Below are 20,902 nucleotides of genomic sequence, written 5' to 3' on the forward strand. Positions count from 1 at the left end.
ATCAAGATTCACCTTAAAGGGATATAAACATTTTATCAATTTATTCACATAATTCATATCCATGGATACAGTGGCAACCGCATGACAGACGGTAACATCATATGTCACCTCCCAGATCACAATGTAATTGGGTGAACACTGTGAACCCACCCCAAAACTTAGCCATTACCCCATCAGAAAGTGTTTCAGTTCCCACTCCTGATTGATGCCGGCCGGATGGAGTGTGTTCAGAGTGTACACCCAATACATTTCCTGTTTATTTAATACCCCCTCTCTATGGCCTCCTCTAGCGTTACAAGGGATATGTTCAATTGCCATATAGGAAAAGTTAGCTATTCCCCCTTTAGGGCATCTGGAGAAGTGTCTGGGGACTGGATGAGATACATCATTCTTTTTAATAAGCCTGACATGCTCGGCAATGCGGGTCTTGACTGGCCGAATGGTTCGTCCCACATACAATTTTTTGCAACCACATCTCAAAAGATAAATGGTATAGGATGTATTACAATTCAAAAATTCTTTAATAAAATATTTTTTTCCATTGATGTCAGTTTGGACAAATTTTGTACTATGAACATATTTACACATGGAACAATTTCCACATGCAAAAAAGCCTTTAGGAATACTACCAATTCTTTTAAGATCAGTTTTAGTTTGAAAGTGACTTGGCGAGAGGTGCGATGCTAGTGTCTTAGCCCTACGGAATGAAAATTTTTTTGGTCCCTTCAAGGTAAACTCAGCAATATCCTTATCAAGGGACAGGGTGTGCCAATGTTTATGCACAATGTCGCATATAAGCTTGGATTGGCGACTATAAGTGGTGATGAATAATGGACTATTATTAGGAATACAGATGGGTCACCCTTGACGTGATCTCTCTGTATTCCATCATTAATCACGATCACGGGTTATTAGCTATCACGCACTTTTTACAATTATCACATCTGTCCACTTCACTTTGCACTTTTCTATTAGAATCTATTAAATTTTTATTAACTCACAATTATTTCTTATTTGATTCACGTTTTTATTTACAATTATTAGGCACTGCAATGGGCACAAGTTTTGCACCATCATATGCAAACTTATTCATGGGGTTATGGGAAGCACAATACATATATCACAGTAATAATTCATATCGCTCACAAATTATTTACTATAAAAGATTCATCGACGATCTCATTATTATATGGGACGGCGATGAATCATCACTTGTAGCATTTATAAATACACTTAATATCAATAATGTTAATATTAAATTCACTTATGAACAAAATATAAATTGCATTAACTATCTGGACCTGCTCCTTTACATAGACCATGACATGCTAATCCAAACTGACATATTTCGCAAGCCAAACTCCCGGAACACACTACTGTCAGCCAAAAGTTGTCATCCACAATCTTTAATCAAAAGTATTCCGAGAGCCCAATTTGTAAGGTTGAGACGGATATGTTCTGATGATGAGAATTTCTCTTTGCAGTCACAAGCATTATTTGAGAGATTCCAAGCCAGGGGTTACAAATATACAGATATCCAGACAGCATACGAGTACGCTATGACTTTGGATCGCCCTGGAATCCTTGATCAAAAGAAAAAAGACAAACATCATAAAGGGTACATACAATCTAAGAGCAAGTATAGTGATATGAGTCCATTATTCATCACCACTTATAGTCGCCAATCCAAGCTTATATGCGACATTGTGCATAAACATTGGCACACCCTGTCCCTTGATAAGGATATTGCTGAGTTTACCTTGAAGGGACCAAAATTTTCATTCCGTAGGGCTAAGACACTAGCATCGCACCTCTCGCCAAGTCACTTTCAAACTAAAACTGATCTTAAAAGAATTGGTAGTATTCCTAAAGGCTTTTTTGCATGTGGAAATTGTTCCATGTGTAAATATGTTCATAGTACAAAATTTGTCCAAACTGACATCAATGGAAAAAAATATTTTATTAAAGAATTTTTGAATTGTAATACATCCTATACCATTTATCTTTTGAGATGTGGTTGCAAAAAATTGTATGTGGGACGAACCATTCGGCCAGTCAAGACCCGCATTGCCGAGCATGTCAGGCTTATTAAAAAGAATGATGTATCTCATCCAGTCCCCAGACACTTCTCCAGATGCCCTAAAGGGGGAATAGCTAACTTTTCCTATATGGCAATTGAACATATCCCTTGTAACGCTAGAGGAGGCCATAGAGAGGGGGTATTAAATAAACAGGAAATGTATTGGGTGTACACTCTGAACACACTCCATCCGGCCGGCATCAATCAGGAGTGGGAACTGAAACACTTTCTGATGGGGTAATGGCTAAGTTTTGGGGTGGGTTCACAGTGTTCACCCAATTACATTGTGATCTGGGAGGTGACATATGATGTTACCGTCTGTCATGCGGTTGCCACTGTATCCATGGATATGAATTATGTGAATAAATTGATAAAATGTTTATATCCCTTTAAGGTGAATCTTGATACTGAAAATGCTTTATAAGTACTAGATATATGAAATCCTTTATTATACATCTGTATACTTCCATTAATTGATATAGCTTTATATAATAATAATGATGCTGGTAACTTAAAACATCAGTAGTTGTGTTTTTAAATTTATCCATTATATGTTCTGTTTTGTTTTTAAGATTTCTCATGTGTATGTTGTAAATACCTTGTTGTGCAGCCATTGCTATGGGGATTGTTGTGGAGATAGTTATCCACTTTAATGATTAATTTACCACAGGTGAGGTTTAAATACGTTCCCTGTTCCTATTGGTGGCATACACTCACCACTCCCTATATCTATTTGGCTGCCATACACTATCAGCACTCTTTGAAAAAGTCCATAGCCTGGACGAAACATGTTAGAGTGGTTGCCTGATGTTTGCTGCTAGCGATCAATAAAGTTTTTTTAGACATCCATGCGTTGGCTGCTGAAGTTGCTGTGAACCACGGACCATCCTACCCCCTTCTTCCTGTGTCATCATTTCCGGAGGAGCACGCTGACGCCAGCTACACTAGAGGAGGAAGCCGCTGCAGAATTCCCTGCACCAACAGGGACGGCTTTTTCGTGAGTACTCCTAACCTCCACGCGGTATTTCAGGGAGATTATTGAGGTGGTTAGTGCCGGGCTGTGATTTACTTGGGGGCGCCCCCTAGGGAGGTGTCCCCCTGTACCTCTATCCGGCTTACTATTACCCAACTCCCTGTTCTCAATACCGGAGGCTTATTGTTTCATTAATCATTGCTGGGTCTCTCTTCAATCAAGTTGCCAAAAAGTGTGTGCACTACCTGTTAGCAGCCTCGGTATACTGGGTAATTCCAAATTCTCTAGCAATCTATTCCTACCTGATGGCTCACGGGCAAGTGAATAAGTGAATAAGTAAATTGTATATGCTTATTTGGACTATCCTGGAAAATTCCAAAATATAAAGGACATTATTTACTCAAGAATTTAAGGATTACTGTTTTTTGCACTTAGGCTTCAGCCAACGCATGAGAGTTTTTAACAAGATATTAATAAATAATTTTTTATTTTTTCAATACTATTATATTGGTTTGTTGCCATGGAAGATATTGATGTTGAATTAGAGGATACAAATGTGGATACATATGTCAATGCATGCGGGGACAATGCCAAACGTTCAAAAAAAGCTGCCCACTTGTTTAATGAAAGTACTGAGGTTATATGTGAGGAGCCTTCAGACCTCACACATTATTTTGTAAAGCTAGAAAGACTGTTGGTGTTGAATATACGCCTATGGTGGGACATCACCTCATTGAACAACTATATTAGATGTAAAAGAATACCACGAGGTTTGCGAATAAAAAAGACACCAACATTTGGCTTTACCAATATGCAATTTGAGCAGGACTGGACTGATACTTTAAACCAATGTTCCCTAAAGCTAATGGAACTAATCATTCAGCAGAAGTCAAAAGAAAAGGAGCAATTAATGTTGGAAATAAACCTTTTGAGGAATAACTTGAAGCCATTTACTAAAATGGATCAATTTATAAAAAACGACAAAACCCTGCTGACTAATATTGAGACCATAGAGGACACAATAAGTGACAAAAAACACAGCAAGTTCGAACGAGACCGTGTAGATTACATAAAAGGACAAATTTATTGTTGGCAGAAACCTCAAACAAGAGAGAATGTGGGATCTAATACAGCAAGGGGGTTTAAACCTCAATCCAAAGGATGGTCTAAAAGCAACCCTAATAAGTCTATCTTAAAGGGAAGATCAGCTGACAACTCAGGTGCAGAGTCAGACTACTCAGAGTGTGAATTGAGATCTCACTCTGTATCTTTTGAAGGTTCTACTGAGAGTATACGGGATAACCATGGGAGATCTAGGAGCGACAGCAGGTCATCTATCACATCTAATGGGGCCAGATCAAAAAATCAGGAACAGGCTCCCTCTTCGTCTTCTTTTTTATCCACAGGAACACGATCACGCCGCGAACCAGACGATCGCGGAGAAAACGTGGAAACTCGCGGGAGACCAAAAAGAAAGAAGTACACATAGATGAGTGTGATAATAACATCATTAATCTCTCAGGAGTGGAACTCTCCCATGCACAATTATCTCTACTAAATAAGGGACTGGGTTTTGCCCCGGTTCAGGACTTCCACTTGTTTCAGACAGTGATTGACCTCCAAAGGTTCACCCGCAAATTATCCTTAAAAAAGTTTTTTATATCAAGAGGACATTTTCAAACCAATAACTTGTCTGACTCTGATAATGATGTTGTATTACCCAATACTGATGATGTACTACCTAATATTGTTACTAACGATGTATTAACTAATATTTCTCTTGATACCTTTCAGGAAACCTGTGTATTATCAGACTTGGACGCATTACTTGAGCAGCAAGGTGAAGAAATCAATGCTTTCTCCCAACCTTTCTTTGGCACCCACTCCTCAGGATTTAAAAAGAAGTCTATCTTCTGCCCCAATGCCAATAGGGGGCCTTTCATTACGGCATTTGAAAGGTTGGTAGAAAGAGACCTTCAAATTTTATCTAAAGGTTTCTCCTGCTCATCTATGCATGCCAATAACCTGACATACACAGAGATTCATGAACTAGACACTTTGAAGCATAACAAAGACATCATGTTTAGAAATGCTGATAAAGGTGGAGCCCTTGTGGTTCTATCCACCCTACAATACAAACAGGAGGCATTACGGCAGCTAGGGAATCCGGATCAGTATAAACTTCTTAAAAAGGATCCAACACAGGACTTTATTAGTCAACTAGATGAAATTATTGAATTTGGAAAGATACTTTGTACATTAGACAAACATGAGATTGAATTTTTGAGAAGTCCACATCCCGTGATTCCGGTATTCCACCATCTCCCAAAGATCCATAAGTCACTGGTCGACCCTCCTGGTCGTCCTATAGTGGCAGGTATTGGATCTTTGGGAGATGGGTTATCGCGGTATGTGGACTCTTATCTCAAACCATTGGTACTGGCATTACCGTCATTCATTAAGGATTCCACGGACCTCATGGTAGATGTAAAGGATCTGGTCTGGAAAAAGGAATACAGATGGGTCACCCTTGACGTGATCTCTCTGTATTCCATCATTAATCACGATCACGGGTTATTAGCTATCACGCACTTTTTACAATTATCACATCTGTCCACTTCACTTTGCACTTTTCTATTAGAATCTATTAAATTTTTATTAACTCACAATTATTTCTTATTTGATTCACGTTTTTATTTACAATTATTAGGCACTGCAATGGGCACAAGTTTTGCACCATCATATGCAAACTTATTCATGGGGTTATGGGAAGCACAATACATATATCACAGTAATAATTCATATCGCTCACAAATTATTTACTATAAAAGATTCATCGACGATCTCATTATTATATGGGACGGCGATGAATCATCACTTGTAGCATTTATAAATACACTTAATATCAATAATGTTAATATTAAATTCACTTATGAACAAAATATAAATTGCATTAACTATCTGGACCTGCTCCTTTACATAGACCATGACATGCTAATCCAAACTGACATATTTCGCAAGCCAAACTCCCGGAACACACTACTGTCAGCCAAAAGTTGTCATCCACAATCTTTAATCAAAAGTATTCCGAGAGCCCAATTTGTAAGGTTGAGACGGATATGTTCTGATGATGAGAATTTCTCTTTGCAGTCACAAGCATTATTTGAGAGATTCCAAGCCAGGGGTTACAAATATACAGATATCCAGACAGCATACGAGTACGCTATGACTTTGGATCGCCCTGGAATCCTTGATCAAAAGAAAAAAGACAAACATCATAAAGGGTACATACAATCTAAGAGCAAGTATAGTGATATGAGTCCATTATTCATCACCACTTATAGTCGCCAATCCAAGCTTATATGCGACATTGTGCATAAACATTGGCACACCCTGTCCCTTGATAAGGATATTGCTGAGTTTACCTTGAAGGGACCAAAATTTTCATTCCGTAGGGCTAAGACACTAGCATCGCACCTCTCGCCAAGTCACTTTCAAACTAAAACTGATCTTAAAAGAATTGGTAGTATTCCTAAAGGCTTTTTTGCATGTGGAAATTGTTCCATGTGTAAATATGTTCATAGTACAAAATTTGTCCAAACTGACATCAATGGAAAAAAATATTTTATTAAAGAATTTTTGAATTGTAATACATCCTATACCATTTATCTTTTGAGATGTGGTTGCAAAAAATTGTATGTGGGACGAACCATTCGGCCAGTCAAGACCCGCATTGCCGAGCATGTCAGGCTTATTAAAAAGAATGATGTATCTCATCCAGTCCCCAGACACTTCTCCAGATGCCCTAAAGGGGGAATAGCTAACTTTTCCTATATGGCAATTGAACATATCCCTTGTAACGCTAGAGGAGGCCATAGAGAGGGGGTATTAAATAAACAGGAAATGTATTGGGTGTACACTCTGAACACACTCCATCCGGCCGGCATCAATCAGGAGTGGGAACTGAAACACTTTCTGATGGGGTAATGGCTAAGTTTTGGGGTGGGTTCACAGTGTTCACCCAATTACATTGTGATCTGGGAGGTGACATATGATGTTACCGTCTGTCATGCGGTTGCCACTGTATCCATGGATATGAATTATGTGAATAAATTGATAAAATGTTTATATCCCTTTAAGGTGAATCTTGATACTGAAAATACTTTATAAGTACTAGATATATGAAATCCTTTATTATACATCTGTATACTTCCATTAATTGATATAGCTTTATATAATAATAATGATGCTGGTAACTTAAAACATCAGTAGTTGTGTTTTTAAATTTATCCATTATATGTTCTGTTTTGTTTTTAAGATTTCTCATGTGTATGTTGTAAATACCTTGTTGTGCAGCCATTGCTATGGGGATTGTTGTGGAGATAGTTATCCACTTTAATGATTAATTTACCACAGGTGAGGTTTAAATACGTTCCCTGTTCCTATTGGTGGCATACACTCACCACTCCCTATATCTATTTGGCTGCCATACACTATCAGCACTCTTTGAAAAAGTCCATAGCCTGGACGAAACATGTTAGAGTGGTTGCCTGATGTTTGCTGCTAGCGATCAATAAAGTTTTTTTAGACATCCATGCGTTGGCTGCTGAAGTTGCTGTGAACCACGGACCATCCTACCCCCTTCTTCCTGTGTCATCATTTCCGGAGGAGCACGCTGACGCCAGCTACACTAGAGGAGGAAGCCGCTGCAGAATTCCCTGCACCAACAGGGACGGCTTTTTCGTGAGTACTCCTAACCTCCACGCGGTATTTCAGGGAGATTATTGAGGTGGTTAGTGCCGGGCTGTGATTTACTTGGGGGCGCCCCCTAGGGAGGTGTCCCCCTGTACCTCTATCCGGCTTACTATTACCCAACTCCCTGTTCTCAATACCGGAGGCTTATTGTTTCATTAATCATTGCTGGGTCTCTCTTCAATCAAGTTGCCAAAAAGTGTGTGCACTACCTGTTAGCAGCCTCGGTATACTGGGTAATTCCAAATTCTCTAACGGTTACATGTAGGCACCAAGGCATAAATAATGCACATTAATTGCACCTTGTCTCAATTTGTGTGGCACGCAAAAAAAAACCAAATATATTGTGTTTATATAGCATATTTTTAAAATTTGAAAGTGTGTATATTTAGGAGGCATGCATGGGGCATGTAGGCTTGAACTGTGGTAGCGCAAGGATACAAAGTTATTTGCTCAAGATAATGTGTGAGCACACTTCAATTCACCTGTGGTACATATACCTTAACCCAGCGATTCCCAACATTTTTTGTTTGGAGGAACCCTTGCAGTATTTCGAAAAATCTCGGGGAACCCCTATCTGGCGGATACATATTCGGTTCGACAGGGGTAAATCACAAAATTTCACACCTTACGAGCCCCCTCTATTTCCCACCCACGTCCCATGTATTTCTCTCCCCTCCGTCTCACTCACTCTTCCCCCTTCGCATGCATTTCTCCCCTGCATCTCACTTTTCCTCCCTCTTTTCCTCACTCCTTCCCTCCACCCCTCTCCCCCTCTCTCCTCTCACTCGCCCCTACCTTCCGTCAATTACCCCACTCTCACTCAATCCCCCACCCCAGAAAATACATACCATTAAACCCCACCCCCTAAATACATATAACCACACCCTGCAATACATAATAAAAATACCCGCCCCCGCCAATACATATTAAAAAGACCCCCACCACCCCAATGCATTTTAAAAAGACCCCCATCACCCCAATACATTTAAAAAAGACCCTCACCTCCCAATACATATCTCCCCCAGCACCCCTCATCATCCTCATATATCTCCCTCAGCAGCCCCCATCATCCTCATATATGTCCCCCAGCACCCCTCATCATCATCCTCGTATCTCCCCTAGCACCCCGAAACATCATCATCCTCATATCTCCCCCAGCACCCACCATCATCATCTACATCATATACCCACCCCCTTGCATCTCACATCACCCTCCGCCACTCTGGATCTCACATCACCCTCCGCCCCATGGATCTCACATCACCCTGCGCCACCCTGGATCTCACATATATCCCCCCCGCCCCCTCATATGCCTACCTCAGACAGGAGGAGAGGCTGGTATCCTGCGGTTGCCGGCAGAGGAGGCGGCAGCGGCAAGCTGGCAGCAGATCAGGCAGCACTGCATGCACGCACGTGCTCGCTCTAGCTAGCAGCAGGCACCGGAAGTGTCGCACTGCTAGAGCACGCTCCTGCAGTCCTGAGAGCGGGCTGGGGGGGCAGGCGAGGGGGAGAGCCAGGAAAGCCATCGCGGGACGCACAGTGAGTGCTGACGGCCCGCGTCCAGGTGGAAGCCCTTGGTACCCTGGTTGGAAATCACTGCTTTAACCATATACAAACGGTCTACTCTGTACACTTGCACCACTAATTATTAAAGCAGCAAAATGTAAAATCTTATTTTTTTTAGTTTTTTAAAAAAAAATTAATCAGTTCTGTAGTATTAGATAATAGTGACTGTATTTTTTATAACACTTAATGCCATTTTTAATGACTTTTAATATACTGAGGATTCTTTGATTTCTATAGCAGGTTTTAGCCCCCATCCCCAGCAGTGCAAGACCTTTGTAACACTTTCGCATTTGTGATAATTTGTTACCAATATTCCCAGCAGTTTCCCGCGCTCTTGGGGGCCCACGCTCCCCCCCCCCCCCCTGTCAGCAACCCATGGCAGTGGGCCCCGGCAATAAACAAAAGCCTGCAGAAGAATCAGCAGCTGTTACAGAGCTGACACTGGAAGTAAGAAAGACTTCCGGGTCAAATCACTAGAGCGCGCTCCTCTCCTGCTTCCTGCTCTGCCGATGTAACAGCTGATGATTCCTCTGCGGCTTATCCTCTGTTTAAGGCCGGACCATCCACAGGTAGGCATGGGGGAGGAGGGGGGAGGAAGGTGCTGATGATGGTGGAGGAGATATGACAATGATGGTGGGGGAAACGAGGTGATGATTATAATGATGTTGGGGGAGAGGAGGTAACGATAATGGTGGGGGAGATGAGGTGATGATGAGGGAGATTAGGTAATGATGATGGTGGGGGAGATGAGGTAATTGTAGAGGGAGAAAGGGGGTGGCCTGGGATTAAAGGGGTTACACCCCATTTGGCCATCCCCTGACCTCACCAGGGAGACAAGGGGTTAACTGGGCTGTAACCCAGAACTGTGATTTAACTCCTGTTATGACATGTAAATGTGTATTCCCCTGTTCCCCCTGTTTTATTGTAACATCTGGTTAATCAGTGTCTGCATCACACACACACTGGGATCCATCCGGGAGCACAAGCGTTAATAGTTGTATAGTGATTATAGCCCTTTGTGTAACTTTCCCGCCTTTTCAGGCACCATTTTGCAGGCTCCCATAGGCCGCCATTGGAACTCCATGTCTTTCAATGGCGAATCTTGCTGTTGAGTCCTGTTTCTGAGAAGACCAGCAGATGGTGTCCGAGAGGGAGAGTGGCGGTTTCCCATTGAAAGTCAATGGGCTCATTGACTTCAATGGAGAAATCCTCGAGAGAGCTTTCCAGGAACGAGTTGGCTGCCGTCCAAACCGCTTAACCGCAAAGCGGATACATTTTCAATAGGAGAGCTTTGATCACTTACAAGTCAAGTTCAACGACAAGTGGCGTGGGAATAAACAGTTCTAGGGCCCCTAGAAATAAAATTCTTTCTGTCCCTAGTTCCTAGACCTCCCCCCACTCGACCACAACCGGGTCCCCATATCCTGGACCCTAATAAGGGTCAAACCGAGAAGAGCGGGCCGCGCCATAGGTTCCAATGGCGGCGGCAGAAACAGCTCAGGAAAACGGCTAAGTGTCAAAAGCTGAAATTTGGTAATCCATAGCTCCGGTTCCGGAGGGCCCAGAGGATCAGGGTTTGGGGTATCTGTAGCCACTGCTCCGGCATCGCTGCAGAACCATCCTTGACCCTCTTGGACCAACCCGACGGAGTATGGACCCTCTTGAAAGTTCGGGATTTTTCCCATAGACTCTAATGGCGGCGAAACCCCATTGACCAGCTACGGCGGAAAAACCCCATTGACTTCAACGGCGGCATCGCCCCGTTGAAAGTCTATGGCGGGGATTCCCATAGCCGCCAACGGCGGCGGTTTGCCATTGAAAGTCTATGGCGGCGAAGCCCGTTGTTTTCAATGGGGATTTAGTGAAAAACCGTGATTTAATTTACAGCGGAGTTTTGTGTATTAAAATGTGAAACGGTTTTAAGTGTATTTGTGTATCTCCGGTTCCAAAGGTCGTAGCAGGTCGCAAATTGGACCATAGGGTGTCCCAGTTCCGGCATTGAGAACTCAGGAGTTTGGACCTGCTGGACCCAAAGGAACCGGATATTTTAATATGTTCATGTTTTATCCAACATACTGTATTTCAAGGTATAGGTAAAACCCAGAGGAAATTCCTTTGCATACCAGGGTAGCATATGGCCAGAAAGGCAACCCAATGTCTAGGACTTGAGTATGTTTCAAAGGATTTTGTCACCTCCACTGTTTGCATGAGTGCGGAGATTACTCAAATCAGAGCAGTCTTCAAGTGTTCCATTTCACACCTCTCAAACAAAGAATATCCTGCCAGAATCCCAAACTGGTAGACTAGCTGGCATTCCTGATGTAGAGGAGGGGTTATAGAAATGAGACCCCAGAGCGCTACTGCGCATGTACCAACTAGCAGGGGGCATGAGTCAAATTGTGTTCCCAAGGTTAACGACTGGCTAGAGGTAATTGAAAACCAATCCATGGTACTCAATGTTAAGGATAGGGCACAAAAAGGTTTATAAACTGTTGTTCCCCTGTATCCTTTGTCTTCAATTTATCATCTGAATGCTACCTGATTGCGAGAGAATTGCTATGCTTCATACTTATCATTCCCCAACCCCAAAGTAAGTGTACTTCTTGTCTGTTACTGTATTATTCGTGTGTTCCCCTAACCAAAGGAATAAATATACTTTATTATATCTAAAGACTCGTTCAGTTCAACCCAGTGATTTGTTTAACCTTTAATACCTTTGGCAGGCTATCGTCACAGTAATTATGATGATGGTGGGGGAGATGAGATGATGATGATGTTGGGGGAGATGAGGTGATGATGATGGTGGGGTGATGATGACGTGGGGGAGATTAGATGATGATGATGGTGGGGGAGATGAGGTAATGATGAAGATGGTGGCGAGATGAGGAGGGGGAGAAATTATAAGGTATGATAATGAGGGATGATGAGGAGGGATGATGGGGGAGGGAGAAATAAATTGCAGTCGGTATTAATATAAATGGGGCCCTGAAAAAATGTTTTGCCCGGAGGCCCGCGCATATCTAGCTACGCAACTCCCATAGACTGTAGGTAAACATATTGCTTTTCGGCATATTAAATGCAGTGATGTCAAATTATCAAAGCCTCCTGTCAAGCTTAACAAATGGGCTGCTACTGCAATGCTGTTTGAGAGAAACTGCTATATCTGCTAAGAATCTATTCTTTTGTGATCTTTTGTATATATATATATATATATATATATATATATATATATATATATATATATTTATCTTTGTTTCCTATTTAATCTGTTTGGAATGTATTAAGAGTGTATTATCACAGATATCTGGATAGCATAAACTGAGCTGTTTAAATAACTTGCCTTTCAAATAATAGAATAATTTATGCTATTTTCTTTTTTGGGGGAAAAAAGAGGCCTTTGTCAAAACAATCTATTTTTGTTATGCATAGAAACCTTGCAGGCAGAAGGAAAACACCCCATACATCTTACAGAGTATTCTGTTCCAGTGGTTCTCCTTTAGAATATCAACAGTGTCGTTTTACATGTAAGATAGTGGAAGGCTCAAGACATTAAGGGCCTCATGCAGTAAGCGACGATTATGTGAAATCGGCAAGCTTATCGATTAGTCATGTTATTGGCGTTTTTCCCTCTCCGTATGCAGTAAGTGCCGAATACATTCAAAATCAACCAGAAAACAAATCCGCCCACTCTCACGATGATGAGCCGATCACACACAGGTGTATCGGCGTGCGTGGCGGGGTGCTGTTAGGTTGCACAATCACAAATCTTGCTGAATCAGGCGAAACAAGCATGTTTTTGATTGCGCGCCATATTTAAAGGCAACGTGTACTGCTAATCATTCTCTGTGTTGTTGGGAGTGAGAGAGAGAGAGAGACGCACAGAGCTGGACGATTGAAGATTTGCATATTGACTGAGAGACTTGTTGTGTATTGGGTGAGCTTTGTCCTTTGTTGTTTTGTTTACATCTTTGTCTTGTTTTATATGTGGAAGTGGGTCGTGTGATTGCCTGTACATTTCTTGTCTGTTTTTTGTGAGTGCTGGAAGTATGCCCGCAAAGCGTGGGAAGAGTGATGCTGGTGGGAGTGGGAGTGCTACTCGTGCGAGTACGCGTCGGAGTGAACGTTCTGTTCAGGGGAGTGATGTTGCTGGTGCACCGAGTGGTGTTGCTGGGAGTGGGAGTGCTGGGAGTGGGAGTGCTGTTGTTGGGAGTGGGAGTGCTGGTGCTGCGAGTGTTGTTGCTGGGAGTGGGAGTGCTGTTGTTGGGAGTGGGAGTGCTGTTGCTGTGAGTGGGAGTGCTGTTGCTGTGAGTGGGAGTGCTGGTGCTGGGAGTGCTGGTGCTAGGAGTGTGAGTGCTGGTGCTAGGAGTGTGAGTGCTGGTGCTAGGAGTGGGAGTGCTGGTGCTAGGAGTGTGAGTGCTGGTGCTAGGAGTGGGAGTGCTGGTGCTGGGAGTGCTGCTGGTGGCGCAGTTGCTGATGGGGTGGATGGTGGTGGCGTGCTTGCTGGTGGCCAGCTTTTGGAGGCTCTTCCATTGGAAGAAGGAGAGTCCAGTCAGCACCAGCCAAGCTCTGACCCTAAACCTGCTCGGAAAAAACGTGTGGAGAAGCCACGTAATCCTCGCTTCAATGACCAGGAAAATAGGGCTCTTGTCACTGGCATTCTGGAGCACTATGACAGTATATATGGACATTTAGTAGGTAAGTGTAACTTTACATTTATTATTCAAATACATGTGATCCTAGGTCATCTGAGTTTTGTTCATATGCAAATATGGGTACACAATATCTTTCTATGTTCATTAGTGTGGAAACACAGCTTTTTATCATGCCTTACAAGGACAAATAAACACAGGCGGTCAATTTGCCAGAACTGCATACAATATGAATGCAACCTTGCTTACATGTATAGGTTTAGTAGTGAATGCTCATGTGCTGCACATATTACACATAAAACAGCATGTTTGCTATCACTTGGAACAGCTAGCAGTGTAGGAAACTGGTGCTTATATTATTATTCATTTACCTCATATCTTTTATATGTTTTTCAAGGGCGGACAAGTGCAGCAAGCAAAAAAGAAATGTGGGACACAATAGTCATTGGTGTCAATGCCTGTGGGAATAGTGTCAGGGACAAGTATCATTGTCGGAAAAGATTTGATGATATTAGGTCCAAATTGAAAAAGAAAATACAAGACCAACGCGTGCATGCTACTGGCACTGGAGGTGGGCCCACACCACAACGTCTCATATTGACTCCATTGGAGGAGCTGCTTCGGCCAAAATTACTTACCGTCGTCGTGGAAGGCTTGGCTGGTGACCGTGACATTGGAATTTATCCGTCACAATTTCCAGCAGGTGATAAATATTACTGTACTAGGCGTGTCGTTGCTTACAGTTATTTTGCATAGTTACACTGCTTTTTATACTGTCTTCACAATATAAGCATACCTGCATCTATATATGTATATGTCTGATTCTGTATATATATATCTCAAAATAGACATATATGTAGTAGTCCTACTAAAAGCAGTAACTAATATAGCACGTGCCATTGCGTGCTCATTTACATGTGAATTCCCAAAATGCATAGCTGCAGTGGAAGCAATTGATGGTGGGCGAAGATGGGGAACAACAGGGTAGTACACGTGTAACACATGTTCATGAGAAATTATTAGTAGCTACAGGTACAGAACAGAAATATGTATCATGTTATTGTGTATTTTATTGATTTTACTCCGACAAACATGACATTACTGCCTATTTTAAGCATGCATCAAAGAAATTGCATGTAACGGCCTACAAACATCACTGGCACTAACACATCTATAGTTGCTTATGAAAAGGTCCATTTTTGCTTTATGTCATATACAGACAGCATAATGAGGCACACGTAGCATATGTTATGTCATTGTTTTCATAACTTAAACACTGCAGATGACTACTTAGCTCATCTACCATTGTGTTAAAGCAGCTGCAATTAATATCTCATCACAGCATACACTTCAACAGAGGGGGTGGGGTTCAGCACACACACTAATTACAGCCTCATTTCACGGTCAACTTAGTTCACACCATTTGCACCTGTTTCAAGTCATTGAAAGGTGTGGCTGATTAGGCTTTTTGGGGAAGGGAATACCTTTCTTACAACCTGAATAGCACAACTGAAGTTAATCACACTCATTTGAAAGCTTAACTCTAGCTACTAAATGCCCCAACAACTCATTACTTATCAAAGCGTACGTCACACATTAGTTCACTCATATCTATAGTTGAACTACTATGAAAGACACATTATCACACACTGCATGTGTTGTCTTGTTGAGTCACAGCCACATTCAGGTGTGCCACATCTTCGATTAATGTACCACACATATCCTCTACCAAAAACAACACTTTTTGCAATATGACCACCTTCATGATAACCATTGTGAATGGTCATCTCATGATAGTTATGTACATTATGATACTGATATCACTACACAACATATGATTTTTATGTACTCATTTAATCTATTTATCCTCACGCATTACTGCAGAAACATAGTATGTTGTATGTTAGGGAACTCAAAAATTCTAAGTACACAGGCATGTACAGTGTTATTACAACTATTTATGTTCACTTTCACACACATTTTCGGTTAAGGAACTGATGTTGTTAGTTAATCATAAATACAGAACATACAATAAGTGTTTGTTCAATATTTACACATGTAAATGTAAAACTTATGTTATTGTTATATATAGTTGCCCCTGGAGGACATGTGTCACCTGAGATGGAACAAGTGTCTTCACCTGGGTCAGCCAGCTCAACACTACTAGAAGGTGAGTGTATCATTTGCTGGCCATATAATATGTGCTCTTCTATATGTTATGTTGTCATGTGCATTATTTGTTTTGCACATCTTCTTTAAATAGGATTACTTAGTGTCAGTGAAAATTAAGTGTAAGGCAACATGTATTGTGTTACTGATGTTAATTATCATGTAGGACTTCTGAGTTTAGAGCAACTTTTCATTCATTCATATTTCATACTGAGTCCAAACATTATTCGTAAGTCAAGGTAGTTTTTAATGAGGTTATAAAACGTATGCTAACATGTTAGGTGTTACTTAGGACATAGTACAATTACATAGTAACACAGCATACATTAACATGCCATTTAATAATGTGTACATTTCTTTTTAGAACATCATGGTGATGAGGATGATGAGTATGATGAGGATGACGCCACAGAAGAGACTGAAATACAATCATGTGACCATGAAGAGGTGCCAATAGAAACTGTTGTACCGCCAAATCGTCCATCAACTTCCACATACGATGCAATTGTAGCTTCAGAGGGAAAAATAGTGGACGCAGAAAATCGTCGCCATTCAGACATGATGACAGTGCTGGAAAGGATGATTGGACTGCAGGAAGAAACAGTATCACAATTGGCACATCTCCACAGAGTCTTCATTGAAGTGCCTAAACAGTTGCAAAAAATCAACACCTCATTCGAAGCATTAGTTGTTCAGCAAACACAAGCTAATTACTGGAGAATGACTAATGTACCACAATTCAACACCTCCCAGCCAGGATCTGTTCATGCAGGTCAGTTTTCACCACATTCATCTGATATTCATTCACCAGGCCCAAATGTTACCGGTCAAGTAGCAGACATTGCTGTGCAGGTTCCTGATGACATCCTACCGCTGCCATCTGTACAAATTCAGCAGCAGACACCTACAAAGGAGGCGACAAAAACAAAACAAGACACACATGAAACAGACCAACCATCACTTGTGCAGTGTCTACCAACTTGCTCACATGTGTCACTGGGCACAAGCCCTGTCCGTGAACAGTCACTACCCAAAAGCCCTGTAGGTGAATCGCTGCCCAAAAGCCCTGTAGGTGAGTCGCTGCCCAAAAGCCCTGTAGGTGAGTCGCTGCCCAAAAGCCCTGTAGGTGAATCGCTGCCCAAAAGCCCTGTAGGTGAATCGCTGCCCAAAAGCCCTGTAGGTGAATCACTGCCCAAAAGCCCTGTAGGTGAATCACTGCCCAAAAGCCCTGTAGGTGAGTCACTGGCCACAAGCCCTGTAGGTGAGTCACTGGCCACAAGCCCCGTAGGTGAACAGTCACTGGCCACAAGCCCTGCCCGTGAAGTGCCAGAGGCCACTCAAAGTGGCTCTGTTGTGCCTAAAGTTGGTGGCAAAAGAAAAAGGAAAATTCAAGAGACAACAAGCAGGCCTGTTACTCGCTCGCAAAAGGAACAAAAAAAATAAATGTTATAATTCAGAAAATATGTCTTTGGCCTTGTTTTGTTGACTTCACATTATCTAATTACTATTGTATGTATGCTGAAGACTGTGTTGTTTCCAAACTTTCAACTATGTTCTTGTACACGTGAAGTTTTGGAAATGTTAACACTCATAATTAATTGTGTTATAAATATTTATGTTGTAATCGTCTGTTCAGTAATGGTCCACCAGGAGCCAGTTGCTAAGTTTAGAGAAGCTGCCATTGACTTTGCAGCAAAACATTGCATTTGGGTGTGTTAATTGATGTAAGAATTGCATATGCATATTAGTCACATGCAATTATTAAAACACCTAAGTAAGTGCAAACATCTTTCTTGTACGTGTACAGCAGGATTATGTGTAAATTATTACTTACCTTTGCCTTGCTTGGCCATTGTAATTTTGTCCTTTAATCAGTTGTGTGTTCGTTTCTATAACATCTCAGAATGTATAATAATATATATACACACACACACACACACACACACACACACACACTGAGTGAGTGTGAGTGTGAGTGTGTGTATATATATATATATATGTATATATGTGTATATATATATGTATATATGTGTATATATATATGTATATATGTGTGTGTATATATATATGTATATATGTGTATATATATATATATATATATATATATATATATATATATATATATATATATATATATATATATAGTACTATATAAACTGGTATACACAAACTAATACACTTCATGCTTCCTTGTGAAAACACTATTTTAATAATACAGGCCTAATGTTTGAGAAATATCCTAAGTATGAGACTCTAACAGTATTGTGCTTAAACAAATGTTTATTACTTAATTCAATCATGTTTCTCACCATTTAAATAGGTTTCATACAAGGTATACTTAATGCCATCAATGTTGTGTGTACTCCTGCAATATAAAAAAAAAAAAAATATTATATATAAATATATATATATTTTTATAAGAGATATATTTATATATATATATATATATATATATATATATATATATATATACACACGTATTTAAACTCATGCAGACAGGGAGTTAACCAGACTTTCACATACACACAGAAATGTAAGCGGGGAAAAAACATTTCTTTTTGCAGGTGTGTTTTTACTGATATGCCTGGCTAAGAAATATTTTCACACACTGGTCTTTGTTAGTTTTCAAAAAAACACTATGTGAACGCATTCACAGTCTAGGGATGTTTTTCACAAACGAGATAAAAGAAGGAGAAATGTTTCTCCCACAGTCCCATATCACGAACCACAACTGTTAACCCAATTAGACAAACAAATCCAATTGGCGTTTGAAATAAGGAGTCAAAGTAGTTACTTTTGTTGACCTTGACAAGGAAAAACAGGAGTTTGTTAGCCATTCAGCACATTCATTTTGATGAGCAAATAACACAGACCTGCACACAGCTTTTGTGCTACTCAGACATGGCTGATGAATTCGTTAACAATATTAATCCCCTTTTAGGGTATAAGTACATGATCTGTGAAGCCATCTTGAACAGTCGCGGACAGAAAGCAAGCACACGCCAAATCGATGATTTCATTCGAGCAAAATATCCTTATTACCAAGACCGTAAGCATGCACGGAATTTTAATTCCTCAATAAGATTCACTTTATCAAGTAATGACTTTTTTGAACGTGACCAGGATAAGCTACAACACACCTATGGTTTCTGGAAGATTGCCCCGGAAAAACAATTTATCCTGAAAGACGGCACTTATATTGTCGTGAAAGGCATATTTATTCCTAATGGCAATAGCAATGTATCCGCTACTACTGATCCGTTTGAATCGATACGTGCTGCAATATCTGCAGCCTCCATTCCTGAAACCCACATTGTACAAGAACAAAAGTACTATGATTATGTACCAAGCCTTTCAGCTGAAATTGCATTGGAATGGGAACCGGAAGAAATGAACCTACCTCCCGACCAATTATTTGAAGAAAGCAGTGGCGATTCCTATGAGCGCATCCTGGAGGAGATATGTGCCATACTGGATTCAGCGGTTGGGTTAAGCGTGGATGAAAATGGCTTGCATTTCTGGAGCGACCAGTTGCAGCCAGGCGAAGAGTTAATTCTAGAAGAATGGTAAATATAACAATCGTTATGCGTTGACTCTGCGTTTAAATTTTTTTTTTTTTGTAACCACCATTTTCACTTTCAATGCGTGGATACAGCGTAACATTGCAGACTGCATAACATGTAGCGATCACAAACAAATTGTTTCCTAATACAATATAGTAGGACCTGAAAGAGTAGTACACATTGCTGACGGAATAAATATACGTACTTTCCTATCCCTTTAAACATATTAGCAACATTTTACCATTACTCTAACACATACCTGTTTTGTTATCATGCAACATCTACAACATTGAAAACCGGGTCCACCACGTATGACGTGGGACCCTTGTCATGGGCCAAGGCGTCCTTAAAAAGGATTAGTGATGTAAGTCCCGCCCCCAAGCGACGTGCGCGCCTCAAAGCCTATTGGCTGTCATGTTTTGTTATAGTAACGGTAACTGCAGTGTGTGATGCGTGCGGCTCAGTGTTTGTAGGCGTACCCTGGGCGTTAGCCGAATGTTAATTGAGTGGGAGGAGTGTTAGCGTGCGTTTCACGCTGGCTTAACATGACGTCACACGTATTGCATTTGCGCATTGTGTTATCGGCCGTGCTTTCTGTTCAAACACGTCTGTTTAAAAAGAATACAGATGTACTCGTTTAGAACGAATGTAGTTTCGTCTTCATTGTATTTGAAATAAAGATGTTATGTTTACTGGTATTTTCAACATGTATTGAACGCACAACGTACGCTTTGTTTTGCGCATGCGCTAACAGTTAGTGGAGCCAAGCGTGAAGTGCGTGCGCACACAAAGATGTGCGCGCACATCTTTCAGTATACAGGCAACGTTCACTTCTTATACATAGTTATGCCTGCTACAAATTTAAAGAAACATTACATACTGATGAACAGTTTTACTTCTAACATATAAGTGACTGACGTGTGTATCTACACAATCATATAGAGCTGCGTAACGCGTTGTCACGGATGCATATCTAGTAAGGTGCCATCTTTGACCATCATGTGTTTGCTGTATTTCAGAGATGTCGGGGAAGATACAATCGGATCAATGTATGATTTCAGAAGAGTCTACCTTTATATGAGATGATTGTGAGGAGGAGCCACCGACTACTATACTACATATGGAACTAATTTTATATTGCTTGCAG

At 41.0% G+C, this 20,902-nt stretch overlaps 1 protein-coding gene and 1 long non-coding RNA gene across 2 annotated transcripts; one reads left to right on the forward strand and one right to left on the reverse strand.

Annotated features, from left to right (window-relative positions):
* The first annotated feature begins 16,119 nt into the window (after positions 1 to 16,119).
* Positions 16,120 to 17,898, forward strand: LOC142502295 (uncharacterized). Its single transcript, XM_075613115.1, has 2 exons — positions 16,120 to 16,193; positions 16,557 to 17,898. Exons 1-2 carry the CDS (start codon positions 16,145 to 16,147, stop codon positions 17,633 to 17,635), a joined length of 1,128 nt encoding a protein of 375 aa, XP_075469230.1. The 5' UTR covers positions 16,120 to 16,144; the 3' UTR covers positions 17,636 to 17,898.
* Positions 16,546 to 19,930, reverse strand: LOC142502296 (uncharacterized). Its single transcript, XR_012803724.1, has 4 exons — positions 19,593 to 19,930; positions 18,502 to 18,557; positions 16,926 to 17,096; positions 16,546 to 16,838 (listed from the first exon to the last, which is right to left on the reverse strand). It is a non-coding gene; the product is annotated as an uncharacterized LOC142502296 (long non-coding RNA).
* Between the last annotated feature and the right edge of the window lie 972 nt (positions 19,931 to 20,902).

This window comes from Ascaphus truei, chromosome 9, assembly GCF_040206685.1.
Source record: "Ascaphus truei isolate aAscTru1 chromosome 9, aAscTru1.hap1, whole genome shotgun sequence".
NCBI classification, from domain to species: Eukaryota; Metazoa; Chordata; class Amphibia; order Anura; family Ascaphidae; genus Ascaphus; species Ascaphus truei.

Bases quoted from the DNA above. Each gene is read 5' to 3' on its own strand.
- LOC142502295 (XM_075613115.1), top strand. From the start codon at position 16,145: ATGGAACAAGTGTCTTCACCTGGGTCAGCCAGCTCAACACTACTAGAA. The intron at 16,194-16,556 runs GTGAGTGTATCA...ATTTCTTTTTAG, and splicing joins CAGCTCAACACTACTAGAAG to AACATCATGGTGATGAGGAT.